This window comes from Molothrus aeneus, chromosome 3 (genome assembly GCF_037042795.1).
Source record: "Molothrus aeneus isolate 106 chromosome 3, BPBGC_Maene_1.0, whole genome shotgun sequence".
Taxonomy (NCBI): Eukaryota; Metazoa; Chordata; class Aves; order Passeriformes; family Icteridae; genus Molothrus; species Molothrus aeneus.
Window position 1 is genome coordinate 68,929,907 of NC_089648.1, and position 23,721 is coordinate 68,953,627.

The 23,721-nt window shown below is 42.4% G+C and overlaps 1 protein-coding gene and 2 long non-coding RNA genes across 3 annotated transcripts in view; 2 read left to right on the top strand and 1 right to left on the bottom strand.

The window, feature by feature from the left end:
• Positions 1–4,056: 4,056 nt before the first annotated feature.
• On the bottom strand, positions 4,057–5,366 carry LOC136554028 (uncharacterized). Its single transcript, XR_010783270.1, has 3 exons — positions 5,070–5,366; positions 4,594–4,691; positions 4,057–4,179 (listed from the first exon to the last, which is right to left on the bottom strand). It is a non-coding gene; the product is annotated as an uncharacterized lncRNA (long non-coding RNA).
• Positions 4,463–13,165, top strand: LOC136554027 (uncharacterized). The gene is made up of 4 exons (XR_010783269.1): positions 4,463–4,735; positions 12,100–12,212; positions 12,584–12,728; positions 12,820–13,165. It is a non-coding gene; the product is annotated as an uncharacterized lncRNA (long non-coding RNA).
• Positions 13,166–17,117: 3,952 nt separating this feature from the next.
• The window catches only part of PDSS2 (decaprenyl diphosphate synthase subunit 2), a 110,420-nt gene continuing 103,816 nt past the window's right edge, over positions 17,118–23,721 (top strand). Inside the window, exon 1 of the mRNA XM_066547140.1 lies at positions 17,118–17,506. Within this exon, the coding sequence (XP_066403237.1) occupies positions 17,283–17,506 (224 nt within the window). The 5' untranslated portion in view covers positions 17,118–17,282. The remainder of the gene's footprint in view (positions 17,507–23,721) is intronic.

Below are 23,721 nucleotides of genomic sequence, written 5' to 3' on the forward strand. Positions count from 1 at the left end.
GCGGGGGGGCGGCGGCGGCGGCTCTCAGTGGTGGCAGGCGGCGCCGCGGAGGGCCCGGGGGGAGCGCGGCGGCGGCGGCGGCGGCGGGCGGGCGGGGGGCGCGGGCGGGCAGGGGCGCGGGTGCCCCGGCGAGTCAGCCATCTTCTGCCTCGCCGCCGGCCCGCATGGGAGCGGCGGGGCGGGCGGGCGGGAGGCAGCGCGGAGCGAGCCGGCCCCGCGCCTGCTGTGGCGCTGCTGGCGGGCTGCCGCGGAGGGGGCGGCGGAGGGAAGGGGGAGGCCGGCCCCGGACCGCCGGCGGGCGGGGCTTGCCGGCACCGAATCGGCCGCCGCTGCCCGCCATGGGAGCCGGGGAGGGGGGAGGTGCCGAGCACCGGGCGGAGCGGAGCGCGGCGGAGGGGAGGGGGCGGTGCGCACCCGCCCCCGCCCCCAGCCCGGCATGGGGAGGGGAGCCCGGTGCTCCCCACGAACACCCGAGGCGGCCGCCCGGTCTGTGCCCCCTAGGCAGCCGACCCGTCCCGTGTCGTCCCGTCCCGTGTCGTCCCGTCCCGTGTCGTCCCGACAGCGCCCGTCCCGTCCCCGCCGCTTTCAGCCGAGGCTCTTCCGCTGATCACTCCTGGTTTTCCCTTTATCTGTGGCGGGGAGGTGCGGATGAATGGTTTGGTGGGACGCGCTTCAGCGAGGAGGTGCCGGATTACAGCACACACTGTGGGCGATACATTGATTATTCCTAGGCTCTGCTTTCCCGCTTTCCCTGGCAGTCCCTGATTACCCGATAGAACACATTACGGCACGGGGGTGTCCATTGTTCCGATAGTCAAAATTGTGATCGTACGGGGTTTCTCATTATGACTGTGGTGCACCTTAAAATGATACGGTTTTTATAAAAACACCCAAACCCACAGTCGAGAGATGAACTGCGTTCCGTGTGGGCATGAGTAGGCTCCCCATAAAAATCTCTGTTTAGCCTGTCAAACACAAGTTCGGTTTGTGTGCAACAATGTTTAATTTACATTCTCTGTTTCCGAAGCTTTAAATCACTGGCACTTTTTAGCATAAAAAGTTGAGCACAACTTTGTTCGATTCGTTACTAAAATGAGCCTTGCCTGCCTGTCAGAGTGATTTCTAGAGACACGGGGAACATTTTCCCCTGTGACTTTGAGAATAAGAAGAAACGGGGATTTTGCACAGTCTCAGCTGTTAGAGCATCGAGCATCAAAAGATGAGATAGCAACCAGACTGAACCTGTAAAATCCTAGAGCACATCCGCAGTGGTAAGGTCACGGCCGCTGCGAGGTGAAGGTGCTGCCACTCCCCTCGCTGCCTGAAAGAATCAGGCAGATATTGGAAAAAACCCAGCCCTGATCGTTTGTTTTTCGCAGAGCAGCAGGACCTCGCAGAGACCCTCGAGAAGGCTGTGCTGGCAGCAAAGAGTTGCAGGAGTTCAGCCGCAGCAGGGCTTGTGCTGTGGGCTCAGTCGGTTCTGCACACCCCAGGAACACAAGGTCTGGGCTCACACCCACCAAGCAGCAAGCATGAGAAGAAAACAAGGTTTTTTTTTTTCTTGCTTGTAGTATTTTAAAATACAGTGATTTCTCAAACTTGTGGAAACTAACTTTTGACTACAGGTAAACTTCAAAGGATGGTGCTTAGTAGTGAGGTTTCCCTCCTCCCGTGCCCCACCACCACCACCAACCTCACCTCTGTGTTTTGCTTACCGTATTCTATTACAAACAAATGGGTACAGTTAAGCTCTCGTTAAGTACAGGAGATATTCCTAGAATCTCAGTGTATTCTTTCGCACAATAAGACAGACAGCACAAGGGAAAGTTGCTTTTAAACACAAACTCACATGGCTCTTTGAAACCTTTGGCTGGAAAAAGCCAGCCACCTTCAAATGACTATTCTGCTTCGAACAGCCACCACCTTGCTGATACAGTGTCATTCTAATGAAAAGGACAAAACTAGATCTTGTACTAGACATATGGCTAGTTTCTCTCTAGAGTGGATGGAAGAGTTTTAAGGAAAACCTTAAAATTTCTTGCTAAATAGAGTACTGCCTCAAATGCTTCTTGTTCAGTGAAACATCAGAGGACTGCTTCTCAACACTTACTATGTGTATCGTAATAAAGCCCTGACACTGTTTCATTAAGCACTGCATAAATTTAACAGGTTTGAGTCGACAATCTGACAAAAAGATTAATCTCAAACTCCCAACATAAACAGAACTTCCTTTAATGTTGGAAGATACTTTGCAGAAAGTATTTGCAAGCCTAGGTGATGTGACTACAGCAGGTTACAGTGAGTAGAGCAGAATGAATTTTCTTCGGGATCAAGTCTATCATTCCAGTTTTCCTGACTAGCATCTGAAGGTTTGGCTGCAAATTGAAGCACTTCCCACCCCTTTTGCTACCAGTTCTGAATGCTGATTCTCACTTCTTGATCACCAAAAGTAACGGCATTCAGCTGGAGTTTTTTCACAGTATTTTTCCGCATACTTTTGAATGGAGATGTGAACTTATTTCTCCTGACAGTAGGCTCGTTTTCTCAGCTACTTCTGGTAAGCTCTTTAAAAAGAACTTCCAGTCCCCCAGTACCTTGTCAACCACCAGATGAAAGCCACAGTCTTAAAACATGCCCTGTTTATCTCAGTATTTAATGTAGGACTGGGATGGATACAAAAGTTCTACCTCTCTGTGTCCTAATAATAATATCTCCATCTGACAGCTGGTTATTTCTGCAACTGTCACGATTCCTACTTTTCTAGAGATGTTATTACCTTTATGTATTGCATATTATTACACTGCATATTCTTAGGAAGTTGTTCTTCTAGTGGCAGCATATGGAGGACCATCAGCTGTCAACACAGAAGTTCATGCATTTAGAGTGCTCAGACATTATCTGACACACATCGGAGGTACTGAAACAAGTTTTGGAAACCATCTAATTATTCCACTTGTTACTAAGTGTTAGGGAATGACTAACAAAAAAGAACACTTTCAGGTTTTAGTGGTAACTTGTGAATTCATAAGGGGAGGCAGAATATCAGAATCTATGGAAGCCACACATTTGTCAGCCATACAATGGCATTGATCTGAACATCTCCAAAAAGTTATGAGAAAATAAATCTGCTATTTACATTACAGGCACCCTAACATTAAACACATTTACTGAACTGTGGCAGTACCACATATTTTTTGTATAAGAACCTGTATTTTCAGTAAAGAATCCTGTTTCTGTAGTTCTCAATATGGATTCTGCAAACATCTTAAACAGGTGAATAAAGGTGACATATTGGATCAGTAGAACTGCTCAGATTTATTTTAGGAGACAGAGATACTGGGGTATGTAGTATCAGTAAGCAGTTTGCAGCCAAAGAGGAAACCCTGATCATGTGGGAATCAGTGAAGATTTCACTCCTGAGTTTAATGAGACCAAATTCCTTGTGAAATTTTGAACGTGATTTAAAATCACTCTATTAGACCCTCTATTAGACAGTGTGCTCTAACTACAGTGCAGTAGAGAAAGTCTCTTGCTGTCATGATGGTTCAAGGGTTTGAAGCTGGTTGGCTTTTTGGTCACTTTTAAAGTTGGGAAGAAACTATGGGAGTCCACCTTCTGGTGGTCTCTAAGTCGTGGCAAGTACCTGAGCTTTTCCTTCCATTGCTCAAGCACATACTCTACACCCAAGGCTCCATGTTTTACCAAACTCCTTATTTTTGTTTTATCACAGATTTATTTCCAGCTCTGAATTTGCACTTGGGTTTTTTGCAAGCACAGTAATTTGGACATCTGAAAAATAAGCATCATATAAAATTACATGTGCAAATGAGTTGCCTAAAATAAATCACCCCAGGTTTAATTTATATTCTATTGTTTATATTCTATTTATTAATGTTTAAATGTTTTAAAAGGGGATCTATCCCCATACCAGAGCTGCTTTTTAGGTAACACAAAAGAAACACTTTTCTCCAAGTTCTTTATTTTGGCCTTTATTAATGCATAAGTCTCTTTAATATTATTAATGAGCTATTTCTTCTCGGTTTTTTCCTGCTGGGGAGGACGAGATAAACAAGCAGGTCTGATTTTTCCAGCTGCTAAATATGTAAGCAGCACGACGGCTTCAAAGCGAAAGGTTTTTAAAAGGCAGCAGCAACAAGCGAGCGGTGCTCTGGGGCCACTCTGGAAACAACGTGCCGGTTTTCAGAGGCAAGACCGGGACAAGCGGGACCATCCCCGGAGCCCGGTGCTGCCCGGCGGGAGGCGGAGGGGCCGCGGCCCCGCCGGCCCGGCCCGAGGAGCAGCATCCCCGCCCGGCGGCTGCGGCGAGAGCTCCCCCTCCTGTCCCGCTCCTTCCCAGCGCGGTGGGAAACGCATCATGGAGCCTCGGACACCGAAACGTGTTTAAGCACCAGTCTGCGTGCGATTATGCACGTATAAACCCTCACGTCCACCCACACACGCAGGGAGAAAGCTGAAGGTAAAAAGGGAGGCTGTTGTCTATTTTTTTTCCCCCAAGTAACAGCCAGTAACGTCGCAGCCCAAAGTAAAGGTGAGGCTCGTAACTGGGTTCTCTTAATATTGCTGATAATTTACCTTATTATTCTCTGCTTGCCAAGGTGTTGTCAGCTCTCCATCAGGTTGCTTGGTAATGCCAGTCACCGTGGAAAACATATGTCTATGCAGTCTTTCACCTGTATCCGAGGGGAAGCCATAATAAACAGCAATTTAAATTCAGGTATTTGGTTTGCTGAAGTGTTTAATTAAACAAAGAAATTCATTATGTGAGTTCACAGAAAAGTTCCATTACGTTGGTTTATATATTTTTTTTTGTTTGACTTGAAGTGGAAATGTTCCTCTGACTTTTTGTTTGGCACGCTAAGATGATAGATTATTTATGCCATCAGAAGAAAATAAATGCAGTGAATAATTAAAATATTGGCTCCCAATATATTTTTTTAATAAGTAGACAGTCATTTTCATACACATGGAAAACATATATATGAGCTTCTCTCTTGCTTCAGTTCCACCCAAACCCCACTTCCACTTCAGTGATGTTTTTTCATCCATACCTTGGAGAAGGGGTACATTCCACTCGTTCCTGAGCTTGGACGAGCGCCCACAGCATTACTCGCACACAGTAGTGTCTGTAGATTCCTTTCTGCTGTGGATACTAATCTCAATCCAGAGCTTCCTTCGACGATTAGAGGTGGTTCTGCAAAATGTCAAGAGGTAGCTTTTGCAAAGCAGACTCAGTATGGCAGTTGAAATGGGAGTAGTGGCGGCTTTCCAAATACAAAGGTCTGGAAATGTTTGGAGATATTTTAATATTGATGAATATTTTTTTTTGTGCTGCTTTAGGGTATCAATGTCAAATCTGTATGAATTAATGGCAAGACAGTGCCTTACCATCATTAATGCTTTTTGAAATTTCTGGCAAAAAGAGAGAAACTTTATTTAACTTATTATGTTATTAATAACAATTGCTCTTTTGGCCTGAATCCTCACATAATTTGATAAACAGAAAGAAAAGTTAACTTGTTTCTTTCATTCTTTGTTAAATACTTCCAAGCATCCTGTTAAAATGCCTTTTTGTTTCCTGTTTATTTTCTCATGTTCTTTACAACAAAAGTAAGTAAGAACAAGTCTTTAGCACAACAGAGCACCCATGCTATTAAAAATCAATCAATATTAAACCTTTTTATAAGGTAGCAACACGTTAAAAAACAAATTAGTAAAAATATGTCCCGGACACAGTATTGACTGTGGGGAAAAATCTTTATCATCTGTCTACAGCTACACTCTGTCTATCCACTCTGGTTATTCAGTGACTCTTCTGTGATGCTTTCATATTGAATGCAATGCCAAAACTCAGGTAGAGAAAAATAAAGGACCTATGGATGGACAAAAATCTTAGATACATTATACCAGATTTGAACTTGGCTGTGACAAACTATGGGTTTGCAGCTTCATTACAGCTAAGGTCTGTACTTCAGAATGAAATTAATCTTTTAAAAAGAGACTTTGTGAATTTTTGAAGTTTCCTTTGGTCCAAAAATGGTGCTCTACTTGGTCTGTCATACAGGTTGGTAAGAGCATATACTAAGCCCTACTTTCTTGAGGGTTTCTTCTTTCATTGGTGCTGACACCTAAAATGCTGATCTCCAAAGGCTGCTTTGGAGAAGGTCTGAGGTACTGAGGCACCCTCCTCACTCCATGTGTGCTGTGTCCCTGTTTTTTTACACACATCAAAAGCAGGGAACTGGTGAGGGGTGGAGACTTGTGCTCCCTGCAAGAGTCCTAAGATGTAAACATCCCTCTAAGGTGAACTGAGAATGTTTATAGACAAGGCTTATTCATTTCTTCACCTAACATTTCTTGACAACAACTGTTTCCTCCCCTTCTAGTTATTTTACTTCTCCATATAGAAGAGGGCAAGAGAGAGTCTTCTTGGTTTTACTTTAAAAATAGGCAAGACTTCCAGATGCTACAATGGCAGGAGAAGAGGGGGAAAGATTGTGTGAGATTGGGATACAGCAGAAAGTTCTCCCTTCTTTTTAACTTCACTCTTTTTTTAAAAAACAGATTATTTTGCTAATTCCTGAAAATACTGGTAACTTAGTCTACATCAAGTTCTTCCTAAAAAGTATCCCTACTCTTTTTGTCTCTCTGTGTAGAATAAAAGAATTTTTTACAATAATGATAGTGGTTTATACATTTTCTCATAATCCTGTATTTCCCCTGTAAGCTTTGTTGCATGATATAGTATGTCAGTTTAAGTAACATCTGTCAAGGGATGGAAAGCAATTGCAGGTTCTTTTCATTCATAAAGTCATTCTGGAGTTTCTTCATCCTTAATTTTCTTGTCATGTTTTCAAAAACATTACATCATTTTGTCCAAATTACCCCCTGCATTGCATATACAAGATACAGTAGGTTATTCATTTCTTTCCAGGACCCAAAGAAACATGTCAAGGGAACTACACTCATCTATACTAAATGATTTAGAGTTGGTAAAAGTTGAGCTTTGACATGTCATTATTTGACAATTACTCTTCTACTGTAATGCTTGTTTTCCTGCCAGCATCCACCAGAATCCTACATGACATGTGATTCAATCTCTTGATCTTCTCAGTTATATTTACATTAATTTTACATATCCTAATATACAGTGGCAATGCCTTCACATTGATGTGGTGAAAAGTCTGTCAAAAATTCCAAACATATCTTGGGCATGCATAAGAGAGATATATTCAGGACTAGGACAGGGCACACACCTAGCAAATCAAAGAATTGCTGGGATTGGAAAAGACCTCTGGAGATCACACAGTCCAACCTTGCTGCTCAGAGCAGGGCAGGTTGGTTCTGTGTCCAGTCATGTGTTGATCAAGTATGAAGGTTCCATAGCATCTCTGGGCTGCCTCTTCCAGTGTTTGACCACATTCATAGTGAAAAAAAACCAAACTTTTTCTTATGTTTACATGGAATTTGGTGAACTTCAATTTGTGCCCATGTGCCTCTTGTCCTATCACTGAGAAAAGCCTGGTTCTGTCTTTTCTACTTCCCTCCCCTCATTCGGGTACTTAAACACATTGATCATACATTCCCTGGACCTTCTCTTCTTGCTAAACAATCTCAAATGTCTCAGCCTCTCAGATGCTTCAGTCCCTGTATCATCTCCATGGCCTTCCACTGTCCTTGTTCCAGTGTGTCCATGTCTCTCTGACATGGTGGAGCTCTGATCTTGACCCAGCTGTCCAGGTGTGTCTCACCAGAGCTGAGTAGAGAGGAAGGATCACATCCATTAACCTGCCAGCAGTGCTCTTCCTAATGCACCCCAGGAATCTTTGCTGCAAGGCTGCACTGCTGGCTCCTGTTCAGATTGTTGAATACCAGGGTCCCCAGGGCCTTCCCTGCAAGGCTGCTTTTTACCTGCTTCCCCAGCTTTGTTACCACAAATATTGTTCGGATCTGCGTGCAGGATTTCGCATTTCTTTGCTGAAATTCATGAGATTCTTGTCAGCCTTTTCTCCTGCATCTTATTAAATTTGTTTTGATTCATGATCTTTTAGGTAATTAGTAATACTATTAGCTGGAAATATTTTGTTTTCATTAACTGTGTGGCTTCTCCTAATTAAATAATGCATGTAACATTAATGATAATAATCTATGTCTCTTACCATAAGTAGATTTTGCTCAAAGACAGTCCTAAGAATCCTTTTCTACACAGGCAGGATCTTTTGCCCTAAAAGATGATCATCCTTCTCCATCCAAGGTTCTTGAAGTCCAGTGTGGTTATCGATTCCTTTTCACAGTGCTACTGGCTAGAGCAGAATTGACATGTTCTCACTACTGGTTTTCAGGTCACCAGAGGGTGTAGATGTGAGACAGTCACATACAGCTTCCATCCACCCAGATGGCTCAGCAAAGGCTTCCCACGAGACTTCACCTTTGGACAGCTTCTGGGAGTAGAGGGTCAGGAACACCGTGCTTATTTTCATTAGCATGCACTGAAGTCCTGCTCACGCACATGGCAAACCCCGCCATGCTGGTGTTTATTCTGAGTATCATGAGAGGTCCCCAGGTGCACCACATTTCCTGCAAGCTCAGGCAGCAGTGGCTTACAAAGCCAAGGCTCTGTATAATTTCTTCCTCTTGGCCCTCAGGACAATGTGAGAAGTGGCCTGCTGCAAGCTGTGTGTCACACCTCGTGTCTCTTGAGCCATGGTGAGAGGAGATGCAGACTGAGGTTCACTGGCCTTGCCCAAACTGCCAACACTAAAACCAGGTCCAAGGCCAACTCCAAAACCTTGCCACCCATATGATTAGTTGGGGTCTTCTTGTCTGTTGTTAACTAATATTACAGCTACCAGTTAGTATTACAGCTGTTTCACAAATGAGAAATCATCAGGCGAGAGATAAAGTGACAAAACACATGTACTGGAAGAGACTCATGGCCTCAACTAGAACTCAGCTCCTATGTCTTGTAAGACAGTCCTGTCACCATTAGAATGTGTAAGCTACCCTTCCTGGAAAAAAATGAAATGTGAGCCTCCCTTTGAACCAGCTTGACTTTGAGCTCCCTCATGAAACACCAACAACCTTTGAAAGAACACGAGGATGGCACCACTGACAGATTTTACCTCAGCTGGCTGCAAATAAAGTTATTTGAAATAACTGCCAAAGCTGTAATTTATCAGACTTTTTCACAGATTCCACAAAAGCAAGGAAATTCAAAGTTGAAAGGCTTTCTCCAGGCAGCACATGCCAGGCATTTGTGCATGAATTGCAGGAGGGGAAACGATATGTTTCCTTTAGAGCTGTTGTTGCCATCATGGAAAGCGAACAAGCATCTGTGCTTTGGAAATCAGTGGATGGAAGGTGTTCCGTGAAAGGCAGCATGTGGGAAAGCAGCTTAAAATGGTGAGAGTGTATGAAAGTAGCAGGAGTTCTGAATGCCACTGGGGAGAAGAAATGGAACAAGGCTGACACATAGAAAGGTGGTGAGAAAGCAAAAAGAAATGCAAAGAAGAGTACACTGAAGGAAAAGGAACCCACCCACTTTTGGCTAGAGAATAGGTCTGAACAAGTTCCAAGAGAGGAACAGAGAAAGAGAAAAAATTATAGGGTAGATGGAAAGTGTATCTATTAGATGATTGTGCAGGTGAAAATGTAAGTTGAAGTTTTGGTGTTTTACTGTGGAAACAGATACAAAGCTGAAAATCAGATGTTCCAGCAGGACTCCTGATATAGCAAATCTGTACATTTATAGTATGTAAAACTTGTAGGATGATTCTTCTCTGTAGCATTTGCCACTGATCCTAAAAAAAAAAAAAAAAAAAAAAGGGAAGATTCACATTTAGGAATATTTAATTAAAGAGTACTACTTACCTTAAATCACCATAAGTAAGGGTTGTACTGCCAGTCCTAAGGCTCTTAATTGCACTCCAGGGCTGACGATTTCCTATGTCACTACACTGTGAAGCTGAATCCAGAGTAACAATTTAATACTTGAGTGCCCAGAGTCAGGCAAATGCTTTGCATAAAAGTGTTCTCTTGTGCTTGTGGAGTGCCTGCAGCTCCCCCGGAGACCTGGTGGGTGCTAAGCACCTCTGAAAATCAGGTCACTGTCATTCAAGAGCTCAGAAAGCAACTGAGGTGCCAAAGTTTAAGACTAAACTTACAAGTAAGTGACATCATTGCAGAAGACTGTGTCCCTGAAGGACTGCTGTGCTTTCAATCATTTGAATTTTGCTATGTGATAGACATGCATTTGTAAATTAGATGCCTTTAGAGCTTGTGACAGCCTCCAGAAATTAGGAAAAAAGAAAGAGGGCATTACAGAGGAAAGAAGGAAGACAAGGGGAATTAATAAAACAGAAATGGATGGAGATGTTGTTCAAGATTATTTTAGACTAGTTTGGGCATTCCTCATTGGTTCTGACTGTGGATAGGAAGCTTAAAATAAATTAAATGAAGTGGGGTTCTTCCACATAACACATTAAAAAAAACTGGGGAACACAGTGTCCACAGGAAGTTTGGAGGGAAATAGGTCCAAACAGATTCAAAGAAGAGCTTGAAAAAGCCAGACTTGGATGATCTGAGAAATCACTCCATGTTCATTTATAAAACATGATGGACTTGACAGAGCATCTGGCTCAAGAAGTCCCCAAAGTGCAGTCAGGTGGAAGTTGGGTGGACATACCACAGAACTTATTTCTCCATATTTGCATCATTTCTCAACTATTGCCTGAATCATTTCATTCTGGCTCTTATGGGAGACAGGCTGTACTACTTTAAATGTTCCTTTCATCTGAGTCAATGCTCTCATATTCTATTTTGCATTAGTAGCTTATGTTATCCCTTGCATACGTTACTTAACTGTGCTGGCCTAAGTCAATTGTTCTTCCTCTTGTCCTTCTGCAGCAGCAACTATGATTGCTGTGATGTCCAAATATGAACTATTTTAGAGCATGTACTGAAGAGGCAGGCAGGCATTTTAATTACAGGGATTAAAAGGAGAACAGATGCAAGTGAATCGAGTGCTAGGTAAATATAAATGCATCACCCCTTGTACCCTGAAAGTCATCACTTTTGTCTCTAACAGACTGGCATCAGGATAAATTCAAAAGCAGAGGGAATAGTATTGGAAAATACCTATTTTTAACAGAAGCATTTACCTAGACTGGGGTAAAGAATATAATTAGCACAGTATATTATAGATGGATAGCTTTTTAATTTCCTCAAAGCTATTTAGTCAGTGCTACTTAAAATACATTATTTTGTTCAGACACAGAATTGCAAGGATGGATTCAAATGGTTTCAACTTGAGTTTTCCAACTCAAATTGAAAAAACATTTTCTGTGTCATCCATGTTCACTTTCATATATTGAGCTTGGTTCCCAGACAGGCATTACTCTCCACCTGGTAGCAAGGCAGTGAGAGGGCACAGGGGTAGAGAAGTCCCTTAGAAAACTTTCCTCCAGTGCTCTGGGCTTTAAAGTTGATCAGTAAACAGCAAGCAAGCCAGTGCCGAGTCTCTGGTGTGGAGTGTTCATGCTGTGCAGCTCTGCTCAGGGAGTGGGTAGTGGCTTTCTTGGGAACTGGATCTTTCAGGCATGTTTCAAAGGGGACTCACAAATAGAAAGGCACAGAAACCCAGGTGGAGGTAACAAAGACACTGATTTCTTCTACAAAATTTACTTCAGAGGAAATGTGCAGCCAGCCTTAGCTTCCACTCTAAGTAATAAAAAGAGAAAGAAAGAAAAATGTGTCCAAACCCAGGACTACCAGCAGAAAAAACCCCCAAACATTTAGAATTGTATTTATGTTTTGATTATGCATGTGAATAGAAACCAGCAAAATATAAATAACACTTCATAAATTACATATATATAATCCCCAAGAAGTAAGCATTTTAACTGAGAAATCCATTTCTATTTATTTAAGTCCACATAAAATGTGCATGTTGTGTCTGTTTGCCAGTTTCCTATGACTATAATCCCTAGTTTATATCACTACCTGATAACTGTTCCATGATTTAGGTAGAGTTTTTCAAATCATTTTTCACCTAACATAAAAAATACCATTTTTTTCTTGCAGGACCCTCCGAAATCCCATAATCTTCTCTGATTTTAAGGGAAAGGAGATGGAACTCATTGAAAATAAATCCACAGAAAATCTAGAAATTTGTGTGATGGGGAATTTAATAGAGGGTAAGCCTTTGTTCAGCATGGCTGTCACTTCCTCTTTGCTGCACTTCACTCTTGTCCAAAACATGAATTCCTTAGGCAGGGGATGATCTCCTTTGTTCTGGTTCTGAAATGTGTCTGGTTGGAGTTTTCTACCGCTACTGATGTTCAATTAAATACAAATAATAAATAGTTAATGGTTTGCTGAGCTGCAGAGGTGGGGCTAATCAGCTGAGACTTTAAGGGGTGGTTAATGATGGATTAGGAATGGGGGAACTGATAAAGCTGAATATTTAAAGACTAATATTGTACAGAATGATGGATGTTTTGTCTGCTCTGATTGCGTATGAGCAGAAACTAACAATGCGCTTATCTTCCTCTTCCTTCTATTGTAGATTACTCGGCTCCAAAATGTTGCTGTTCTGAGTGTCTGTCCAAATTCCCCTGAGTGAAGCACTGCCCATCAGAGGAGATGGCCTGAGAGGCTCTCACAATGGAAATTGGATGGGGAGGTGAACAAATAGTGACTCTACGAAGGGGGTGCGTTATCAAGCTGCACACTTGCCTACTTGTGTTCATACTCAGCTTGCTGAAATGGGGGCATTTCAATTGATTTTGATTTCTTTTGCAGTGCTGACTGATGAGCCAGTGAGGAGGCAGCTGCGTTCTGAGGGCACAGGAGGGGTTTGTCCCACTGCCCGTGTGGCACTGCTGAGACCCAGTGGGATCTTTGGCTTTCCATCTGTGCCATGTACTGATGAGCTACGGTATCCCTGATGAGCTACTCTACCCCTGAGCCTGGTGTGCAGGGTGAAAAGAGTTACATACACCTTCTCTGGCAAAGCATCCCTATGTGTGACAGCTATATTTACTTGTTTTGAAAAAATCTTTTGCATTTGTTACCAATCATTTACCAGCAACGTATCAAATTCTGATATTGGTATTACAGTAGGTATAATTAGACTTAAAAATTAATACTTCTAAGTGTCAAATTCTGTCAAAGGGACGTGACTCCTACTGGAACCAACTGATGCTAAATGATGGTGTTTTTTCAGTGTCTAACTACAGGATCAATACGGCCTTCGCCCTTGTCGGTAGTTCTGTCAGCTGCTAGGAAGACAGGCAGCCTTGCAGACAAGGCACAGACAAGGAGGTCAAGAGAAGTGGATTCTTTTCTCAGTTTGCCTTAGGGCTTTTGCAAAGCCTTGGACAAATCACACAACCTCTGCGTTAAACCTCCTGACTTCCAAAATAGAAATGATCATAACTCTCTGCTTTCCCAGGATGCCATGGAGTAAATCAGTTCTTGGGAGGAGGGAAAGGTGAGGGGGGGAATGGGTGTTTGTGGGAACAACAACTAAACGGGTGCTTTGGAAGGAACAGGCATATTTCTGTTCACTTTTATTTTTGTAAACAGTCTTAGAGTGCACCTGGGATTTAACATATTAAAAAATTAAGCAGCATTTAGAAGATTTGGTCATGTAGACAGGTTACAGTTACTACAATATATAACATCGCTAGTCTCATTCTCCTATAAACATCATTTGTTCTGAATAAGGCCAGGGTAACTATGAAAAATTGAAAGCTCAAATGTTCCCAATCAAACAAGAGTGCTTTGCAATTGTTTTACTTTAGATGGCAGTCAGGAAAATATTTCCACATTTCATTTGCTAGCAAAGAGATTCAGAGCTGGCATTAGTAGTGGCTTTGATGTATTCTCTGGTACATTGGTCCAGAGCATGCTGATGTAAACAGAAGTGTCTCTTGACCTGTCATCTTTGTTCTTCAGCTTTGATACTGGCCCCCTCCAGTGGCTCCTTTCTCCTCCTGGGGAGGCTTTAAAAAGTCAATTGATACAGAAAAAAAAAGAGTTTCAGTTTTCTTCTTTGCTTAAGACTCTAAAGAAATAGACATGTCTATTGTACAGTCACTGAAGTTCTTGAAATAGTGCACATTTTTCTCTCCAATCCTGAGGGGAAATGAGCAAAGAAAAAAAAAGAAAAAAAGCATGTGGTTTTGTACACAACTTATGATATGGTAAGTACATCATACTTTTGCTTCTGATAGGGTTTTTTTGAGAGGAAAATTGAGAAGCTCTGTTTCAGAAACAGGCAGTGCAATGCCTATGGGTAAGTTGGTCCATCATTGCCTATTATAAGGCCCTGGCTTTTGATGCTGGTAACTGTCAAATATTAGCTAATTTGTAATGATTTTTTCCTGTGATTGGTGTGCCAGCCTGAAGCTGATTTTTAAAATAGTATACTCAGTTTGAAAAATGAGGTTAGCAAAAAAATACATTCTCCTTGTGTTAAAAAATATCATTAGGTTGCATGACTGAGAAACTCTCCATGCTCTAAACCTGAAATTTGGCAAAAGATTTGCCAAGGATTTGGAAGGTCTCACCCATAAACACATATAATAAGAAGAGCCTATGATTAGGACGCAGGCTATGCAGACAAGAGGATTATTGACAGTGAAACAAGAAGGCTGTGACAAGATTGAAAGAACAGTAGCCTGTAGGGATGGTGTGTGGGACTGAAGCAAAGAAGTGAGGATATTGGGAAAAAGAAACTATGAACTTGGACCAGGAGTCAAAAATCAACTACTGAAGTAAGACTCTTAGGCTGCTAAGAGAAGGGAGAGGGAGGAAGGCATTGGGCTGAGAGTGAGAGTCAGAAAGTCCTTAGGTATTACAGTACAATCTTCTCAAAGAGTCTCTGTGGTCAAGAAATAATAAAAAAAAAAGATGGAAAATTACTGACAAAATATTTGCTTTATTCCTCTAACGATTGCTGTTTTTAAGGAACATCAACCTACTGATGGTGAATCCTGAGGAAGCCCTAGTGATAGTGTGCAGTGTTGTGGATATCAAGGGTCTTGCCCTAGTTCTAAATCACTTGGACTTAGAAGAATTCTACATAAAGAGTGCAGAGGCATTCAGATTTTCAGAATAACATAAAAACCAGCAAATTTAAAAAGTTAAAGTCTCGCACATTAGGAGATGGTAGGTTTATTGCCCATAGAACCCTAATTCTCCCCAGTTTATGTATTATTTTAAGCAGACTTTAATTGTATAATCATGTTAAGTTTTTCACAGAACACTAACCACATTAAGTGCAAGAATGGATATGGCTCAGGAAATGAATCAAGGAACTTGTCACTGTTACAGGATGAGGTGCCTTAGTAGCTCCTCTTAAGTGCATCCCTCCGGCAATTTTCATTAACTTAGGCTTTCTGCACAGAAACATGCCACTGCATTCTGTCATTTCTAAACTGTGTTTATGAGCTGAAACTCCCTATTTAGCAACAGTTTGTTCTGTGACACCAGCTAAGGAAACTGCCTCAGTGGCAGCTCCTGCAAAGCAAAGCTTTATTCTCTCGGAGACAGGCAGCACAGAAAGTAAAGATTTGACACCAGAAAATTAACTCTTAAGTTACCTTTCCAGTTCTCATGGGTTTTCTCTATTTCTCTGGAGAGGTTTTTCCCCTCTCCATTGGGAGAGGTCACTTATGAGATGCCACAGGCATATCCAGGTGTTGTTGAGTCCACAGTCAAAGCCCTTCCTTAGGATAGTACCATTTAGAATTTTGGAGTTGTCTCAGGTGTCAGAACAATAAACATATTTTTATAGTTATTGAAACACAGGTAAGTGTGTTCCTCTTTAGCAGCTTCTCCCTTGCAACTGTAAGAGTTATATTGTGCTTTCCTAGACATCTTTCTTTGTGATGGGATTGTTTTCTATTTGCATCTTCTTTTACAGTAGTATCCTTCAATGTAATTCTCTTTAAATAATGCAAACAAAAGAAAGTGATCTGTATCTTGTATTTCCAAGGATAAGAAATGTAACACCCTCCTTTTCAACAGGAATGTAGTCAACAGAACAGTTTTCTCCTCAAAATTTTGCCTGATTTGTTGCAACAAAGCCTTGAAGATATAGAAGGAATGGATGTCAGTGATTGTAAAGACAGAACACATCATAATCTTCCTTCGGAGAAGGAGGAAGTCACTTGAACCCAATTTCTGAAGATGGCCAGTGAATTTTTCCCCTCTGTTAAGTCTATTCTCCAAATTCACAAAAGTTTTGGGGGCAGGTACCTGCAAAGAGGCATTGGTGACAGCTGTGCCCAGAATTAAGGAAACTACACAATATACAGCAGCCCCCTCTGCGGAACTGTGGGACCCTGAGGTCTTCACTTGGGCACTCAAAATTAGCTGTCCCTTTTGATCAGTGTTTGGTTGAAAGTACCTTCTCAGCTCCCAAGGAGGCTGTTCATAAGCCCCTTGGCTGGCTCACAGCAGAGCACCATACAGCACAGCTACAGTGCAAGAGGACGCAGTAAATAAGGGCTGTTGATGCCATGCCCCAGACAACTCCGGGAAGAGGAAAAAAAGAATGCCCACACACTGTAATTATAGAAGTATAGGATCATCAAGGCTGGAAAAGCCCGTCTAGATCAGAACATCAGCCGTCAGTCCGAGCATCAAAGCAGCACTGTCGCCCCCAAACCACATCAATGGCAGATCCAGGTGCCACCTGAACACACCCACGGTTGGTGTTTCCACCGCCTCCCTGGGTAACATATTACAAAGACTACGGGCCAAACACTTTAGGTGGGACCTGGCCTCTCTCTCCCGCTGGTCCCCGCAGCAACCCCGGGCGCAGGCAGATCACCTCCCTCTCTGTGGGGCACCAGACCAGCCGCGGAGAGCGCTCCCCCTCCAGCGGGACCCTCCGCCACGGCTCTGGGAGAGCATAAGGACAGAGCGGGAAGAGAAGCGGCGGCGCTTTCCCCCCGCGATGTCTGAAGGCGGAGGACAGCGGGCACCACTCGCTGCCTGCAGGCACCAGAGCGCCCGCCTCGCCGCCCTCGCTTTACGGCGCGCCCTGCTTTGCGACGCCCAAGATGGCCGCCCCCAGGGCACAATGAGCCCGCTCTGTCCGCTGCCTCTGGGGGGAACGCGGGGTACGGGCAGGGCCGGCCGGGACACAGCCGGGGCGCTCCTCCGGCAGCGGGACTCGTCCGCGACCGCTCGGCGTGCGGGGCCCCGCCAGAGCTCGCAGTGGGAGAGCGGAGCGTCCCCGGGGAGGCGGCATGTGGGGTGCCCTGCTGCGACGCGGGGTCGGCGGCGGCGGGCTGCGGTGCCTGTCCTCGGGCGGCCCGCCCTGGAGCCAGGTGGTGTCGGAGGCCGAGAAGATCGTGGGGTACCCGACGTCCTTCATGAGCCTGCGGTGCCTGCTGAGCGACGAGCTCAGCAACATCGCCATGCAGGTCCGCAAGCTGGTGGGCACCAAGCACCCGCTGCTCGACACCGCCCGGTAAGCGCCGGTGGGAGCCGTGGGGGCACGGCGGGGCTGGGAGCCTCGGCAGAGCTCTTGGGAAGTTGTGGGCTTCGTGCCGTGAGAGGGGTGTCCCCAGGGCAAGGCTGCCCCGGGGGCGGGAGGTTTCGCCTCCGCTCCGGGATCCTCGGTTCCCTGCCGTGACAGGCTTTCCCCGCGGTTATCCGCTGTCATTCGGAAGTTGCTTCCTTGTGTCGCCACGTGCGGCGCTTCCCCCGTGCGGTGCGGGGGAAAAAAAAAAGAAAACTCCCTTGAAAAGTAAGTGCGGCTGCCTCGCTAACAGTGTTGTGTTCTGTTATAATTGAGAACTATATTGCAAGGAAAGCAAGGGAAAAAGCAGAGAGACTACTCCGTTTAAAAGCTCGGAATAACCCTTCTCGGAATTGTGTATTTTGTTACCAAGTGTTTTGGAACATCCAGCTGGGAGCTGCAAGTTTTTGTGGGTTGAGTATTTTAGGGTTGCTAAGCAGTGTATCCACTCTTTCATTCTTAAGGCATACTAATGGAAGTCTTGCATTCCTGCCACAAGCAGAAATTTGGATTGTTGAGCAGGTTTTCTTTGACTGTAAAACAAGAACTGATTGGCAGTGAGTTTTTTATACAATAAAACTTCAGATGCTTACCAAAACGAAGGAAAAAATAAAAGTGCAATTTTTCTGAAAAAATAGAAGTGGAAGAATAAAAGGGCAATTTTTCACTTTTGGTTGTGGATTTGAGTGTTTTGGTTGTGATTTTTGTTTGGTTTTGGAGTTTTTGGTGTTTTTTGTTTGGTTGATCTGTGTTTGCTATAACTGCAGCTATAGCAACATTAATTGAATCCAAGTTTAGTATGCACAGTATTTTTTAACAGGTGTAAGACAAAAATGAGCATTTGTTGGAAATTGTAGCTCTTTAGTGGTCCTTGGCAAATCCACAGTGTTGTAACGATACAAAAACAAGATTTGTTTTCAAGCTCTCTGTCTAAATCTGGTTGTCTTGAGTGAACAAAATGAGTACAGGGGACAAACAGCTTTTTTAGAGAAACATTATTTTGAGGAAGGGGGATTTAGACATTGGCACTGAGTAGACTTTTCTGCAAGAAAGAAATGAAATTGTTAATAAAAATGGAAAATACCTGACTTTAGAAAATGGTGGTGGAGGGGATTTTGTTGAAGTTTTTATAACTGAAGGTTGTGATAAAGGGGAGGGATGAGAAGAAAATGCTCTTCTGTCATTGTAAGGTCAGTTGATGGAATGGAGGGAATAGAAGGAGTGAAGCACAATGTGTTTGGGCTCTGAAGTTTGCACTGCAGTCACAGAAGTGTCACAGAGACCTGCAGTGCTAAAGTGGAACTTTAGAGTGCCTGTTCAATGTGTGGTAGAGTTGCTGGTTTGTTTGGGAATTTTAAAGGCAGAATTTTGGGGCATGGTTGGAAATTTTGTGGTGGAGCTGTGATGTTGTAAGGGTTTGTTGGGGTTTTTTATTATTTTAAGTGGGATGCTTCAGGGTTAATTCTGTAAGCCTGTGGCTTGTGGAACAGCAGTAGGGATATACTCATGCCCAGGCTCAGCAGGATTAAAGACATTCATTTTAAAAATTCATATATGTTTCAGAGTACACTACTAAACTGATGTGTTGTGCTGGAAAGAAGAAGTATTTACTCACATAAAACTGAAACCCTGAGCCCTTACTTTGGACCTTCTTACTTGGTTTCACTGGTATTTCCAAGGGCTTTGTTGCAGATGGATTTCAAAATGGCCTTGACCTTTGTGTTGTAAGAAGAGTTAATATCCTGCTGACAAGTTTTAGTACACCCACAGTAATGCACAAATTGTACCTTGCACACCTTGTTTTATGGTGTGATGTTGCAATAAGGTGAAATTTGACCATATGCTTCCTCAATGATCTTGATAATTCATTTCTGAGATTTAAGTGTTGTATGTTTCAATGTAAACGTGAGTGATTTTAGTTTTGAATCAGAGATCTATGCTCTGACTTATCACAGCAATTTAGGAAACAGGTAATGATTTTTCAATACTAAGATTTTTTTTAATACTTTTAAATCTGTCTCATTACTCATTCTAAAAAAGTAATAAAGGTTTCCTGTTGTGTGTTCAGACAACTGTTTTAAAGCAAGGGTATCTAAAATGTTTATTTGGTGATTTTTTAAAAAAATACTTAAGTGATTGATATGTTCTGGAACTCTAATCTTTGAGACTCTGAGTGAGTAAATGCTATATATATCTGAGAAGTACTCCAGCATTTAAGGAGACTTTTGTATTTGTGGAAACTACTGAAAAATATGTGCTGTAAAATTGATTAGTTGCATGTGCTGTTTCTCAAGTTTCTACTCATTTATTTTTGAGGTTATAAGTGGTGACAATCAAATTGGTTGTTTGCTGTCAGGTCTAAACAGTTTTCTTTAATCATCATTGACTGGTGGAATTTTGTCATCAGTGGTTTTGTGTCTACCCTCCCTTCCTGCCTAAAGGCTTTGCCAGCTTTTGAAGTCTTCCTGAGACCATTAAAGGTTTCTTAAAGCAGTGGGTTCCCTATCAATGCTTGTCTGCATGGAATAAGTTCTGAGCTGAGACAGCATAGGACATAAGTGCCACCACACAGAAAGCCTTTAGTGTAACCAGGGTGTTGATGAGTGTTTTTAACATTTTGCCAAGCTTTGGCTCACTAGGCTGTTGCAATGCAATGCCTGTGCCGAGAGCCTTGAAGAAGGCAGCTGAAAGGTATCTGTGCATGTCAGACAGGACATGTGGAGAAGCAGCTGTTGGGCCAGTATACGTTTCCCTGATGATCCCATCCATTTCTTCCTCTTGTTTGGATGCAGCACTGGCAGCTCCTGGGTGCAAGTGCCTGCTGTGAATCAGGACTGCAGCAGGTGTTCTTCTGGGATGATGTGTGACCCTGATACCTCCCACCAGGCTTGTGTCTGGCCAGCAGCTTTTAATCTGAGAGCTATTGCTGACCCTCCTCTTGGAAGGGCAGAGACAGGTAACTGAACCCTGCAGTGATGGGTTTGGGAGTTCTGTAATCCATCTGGTAAAGTTGAGCTTATGTTTTAATAATTTTTGGTTTATTTCTAAGATTTTGGTTTCTTAAAAGTCAGCCACGTGAGCAGCCCCTGTACTAGTTTTGCCAGACTTGTTAGAAGGAGGGCAAAATGTGAGGAAAAGGTTACATTTTGTTTTAGAAAGGCTAATGTCTAGTGGTTAATGGATCATTGGAAGCTGGGGTATCTGGATGAGATTCACAGCTGTGCTTTTGGCTCTCTGACTAGAGCAAGTCACTTAATTTTTCATACTTGCATTTACTTATCTGTGAAATGAATAATGTAGCATCTGTTTACTGGAGATGTTGCACTTCATTCCCTGCAGCCTGTATCGATCACTGTGATCTTTTAGTGGAAAATGGTGTATAAACAATATTAACAAAGAATACTTTAAAGACATGCTATCATTAAAAAAAATATTTGCCTCTAATGGATACTCTGGAAACAAAATTGCAATCTGACTACTACTGGATCTTTCTGTTTGTAGTGCTGTGAGTCACTGTATGGTTTTTCAGAGCTTTAAGATTGGTTATAATGAAGTGTCTTCAGCAGCTACTCAAAACTAGCGTTTCTTGGTATTTTTCCTCTTCAGGCTTTGCTGGACTAAAGCAAAACTTTTTCAGTGCATGATTGTATGACCTCCTTTTCACTTGAGAAGCAAACAAATCTCTTGTCTTCGCTCTTTCCTGTCTTCTTTCTAGGCTAGCATGCATCCTTTTTGGTATAGGAAAGAGTCTGTAATTGGCACAGTGATCTATTTTTCTCAAATACATAGTGTGAATAACATTTTCTTGATTACTTAATCTCCCTTGAGAAGGGTATAGCTTGCTGCAGATTGTAAACAGTAAACGTTATGGCCAATGCATCACTTTTATAATATCACTAAATGAAATGGAACACTTCATACACGTAAAATTATTATGGGATACCATTTAGCTCCAGCCATTCTCTCATTAGCCTGCGGGAGGAATGATTATATTTTAGTTCTGTCAGAATTGTTTGTTGGTGATAAATGCTTAAGTAGACATGGTTACAGTTTTCCTGTATTATTACAGAAATAAAAAGACTGGCTAGACCAGGTTTTGTTCTGTTGCAGCCTGCTCGGTGTAGATCTCTAGACATTTTAAGGCCCAATAATGTGATCCAGAGCACTTTCAAGATGACATGCTTTTTGTTTATGATGTCTGATAACATAACTGTTTCTTTATCAGCTTGAGATAGCTTAGTTCTGTAACACATCTTGTAACTCCAGGTGTGGCATGCATCTGCCTTCCTATGCAGGTGACCAATTTCAGCATAGACGTAGGCATTTGTTCCAGCCTGTTGTTGATGACATTGTTATTGCCAATTCATATTTTGCCTTAACAGAATTGTGACCTTAAAATTGTCCTCTTTTATAATTGCTGTGAGTGACTATGAGTAGCTTTTTAGCAACTTGTTTCTAATGTTAATGAATTTTTATTTTCTGAGCCAGAAAAATGATAGCATCTATTTACTTGACAGTGGCTAATGAGGTACCTTTCTCTGAAAACAGCAGGCAGCTGGACACTCAAAGTGATAAGCAGAAGGTCTGGCCAAAGTTGAGCTTCTACTACAGTCTTTTAAGTTTTACCGAGTTATTTAATCTGTTACAGGCGTGGGTCATAAAGTCCTTCTCCTGCAGTTGCTAGATTAGAAGTTAAAACACATTGGCTTTCACTAAATTTTATTCTACTTTCAGCCTGCTATAACACTTTGTAAAAGATATTTTTGCAGTAGAGAGATGTGATTTTTGGTCAGAATGCCTGTAAAGTTAGCTATGATGTGGCAGCAGTGTCATTTCCTGTGCTCACTGCAGAAATGTGTTTGACTTCCTGGAAACACTGACCACTGCAGCTGGCATTCAGGACACTTCTGCAGAAAGTATAAGTGGTGATGTTAGAAATGCAGAAATACTTTTCCTGCTTGATATGTTTGATACTATTTGCAAAATATACTGGTTATAGGAAGTCTGGCTTTGTCCAGAAAGACTATTTCCCTAAGCATTTTGTACAGCTGATAGAAACAGAGGTTTTTCAGGAGAGCTCTGGTTGATTGGAGCACCAGAGCTAACTTCTTGGTTTGACTCACCCCATCAAGAAATGTTTGTCTTTCAAAGAATCCTGGCCCCTCTTATTTAAGTTAGGTTTTGTGAGTATCTCCCAGTCAGCTGTGATAGACTTGAAAAACCTCCATCATGTTACATAACTTTGAAATGTTGGTACTCCCTAGGGTTTTCTGTTACCATACTCACCAGAAAGTAAACCTTTCTTAGACACCAAAACCAGTTTGTGTCATTTTGGCTGAATGAACTCACAAAGAACTAATGTGGTAAAGTTAACTTGATAACTTTGGAAGGTAAAAAGACATGAAAGAAATGAAACTATTGCATGTTCAAATATAGATTGAAATTTTCCTTCTGATTATTTCCACATTTTTTCTTGTACCTGTGGCCTTCACTATGGTTCTTAGTCAGCCACCGCTTAATATTGTCTTGTACAGTTAAAAAGAAGAGAATCCATTTTTGTAGGTCCCACTCTTCCTTTATGCTATAAGCAGGTAGAATGGATATGTGCTGTTTGTTCTCTCTTCCCAATGCTGTGTTTCATTTCTCATCCTGTGTTACTTTCACTAGTATATGTTTTTTAATAGTTTTTTCCACCAACAATAAATATTGCACTCATATACTTAAATGCTTTTTTAGAATTTAAGTATATGAGATCCATCAGATATTGCTGCTCTTTTGAAGAGGTGACAGTAGATGAAAGCTGCATCAATATTTGTACATTCGGGCTTCAAGTTCACAGTTCATGTTCAAGGGATCTTAGCTTCCTTTTTTTCTTTTTTTTTTTTTTTTTCTTTTAAATATTACACTTTGTTTGGTTTGACAGTGATAATCTCAGTCTGGAAGATAAAACATATTGGCCAGTCATGTGTGCCTGCCTGTCTGTCTGTCTATCTATATCCACACACACACATACTGCATTAGTAAATGCTAGCTCAAGAAGTCAAGGTAGCCATTGTGAGGATCATGGGTTTTCAGCTGTAGTGGTGCTGAGTTCTTGTCTTCTCATTCATTCACACTATTTGTGTAGAAAAAATTATGTAAAGAATGTTTAATTGTACGTTACA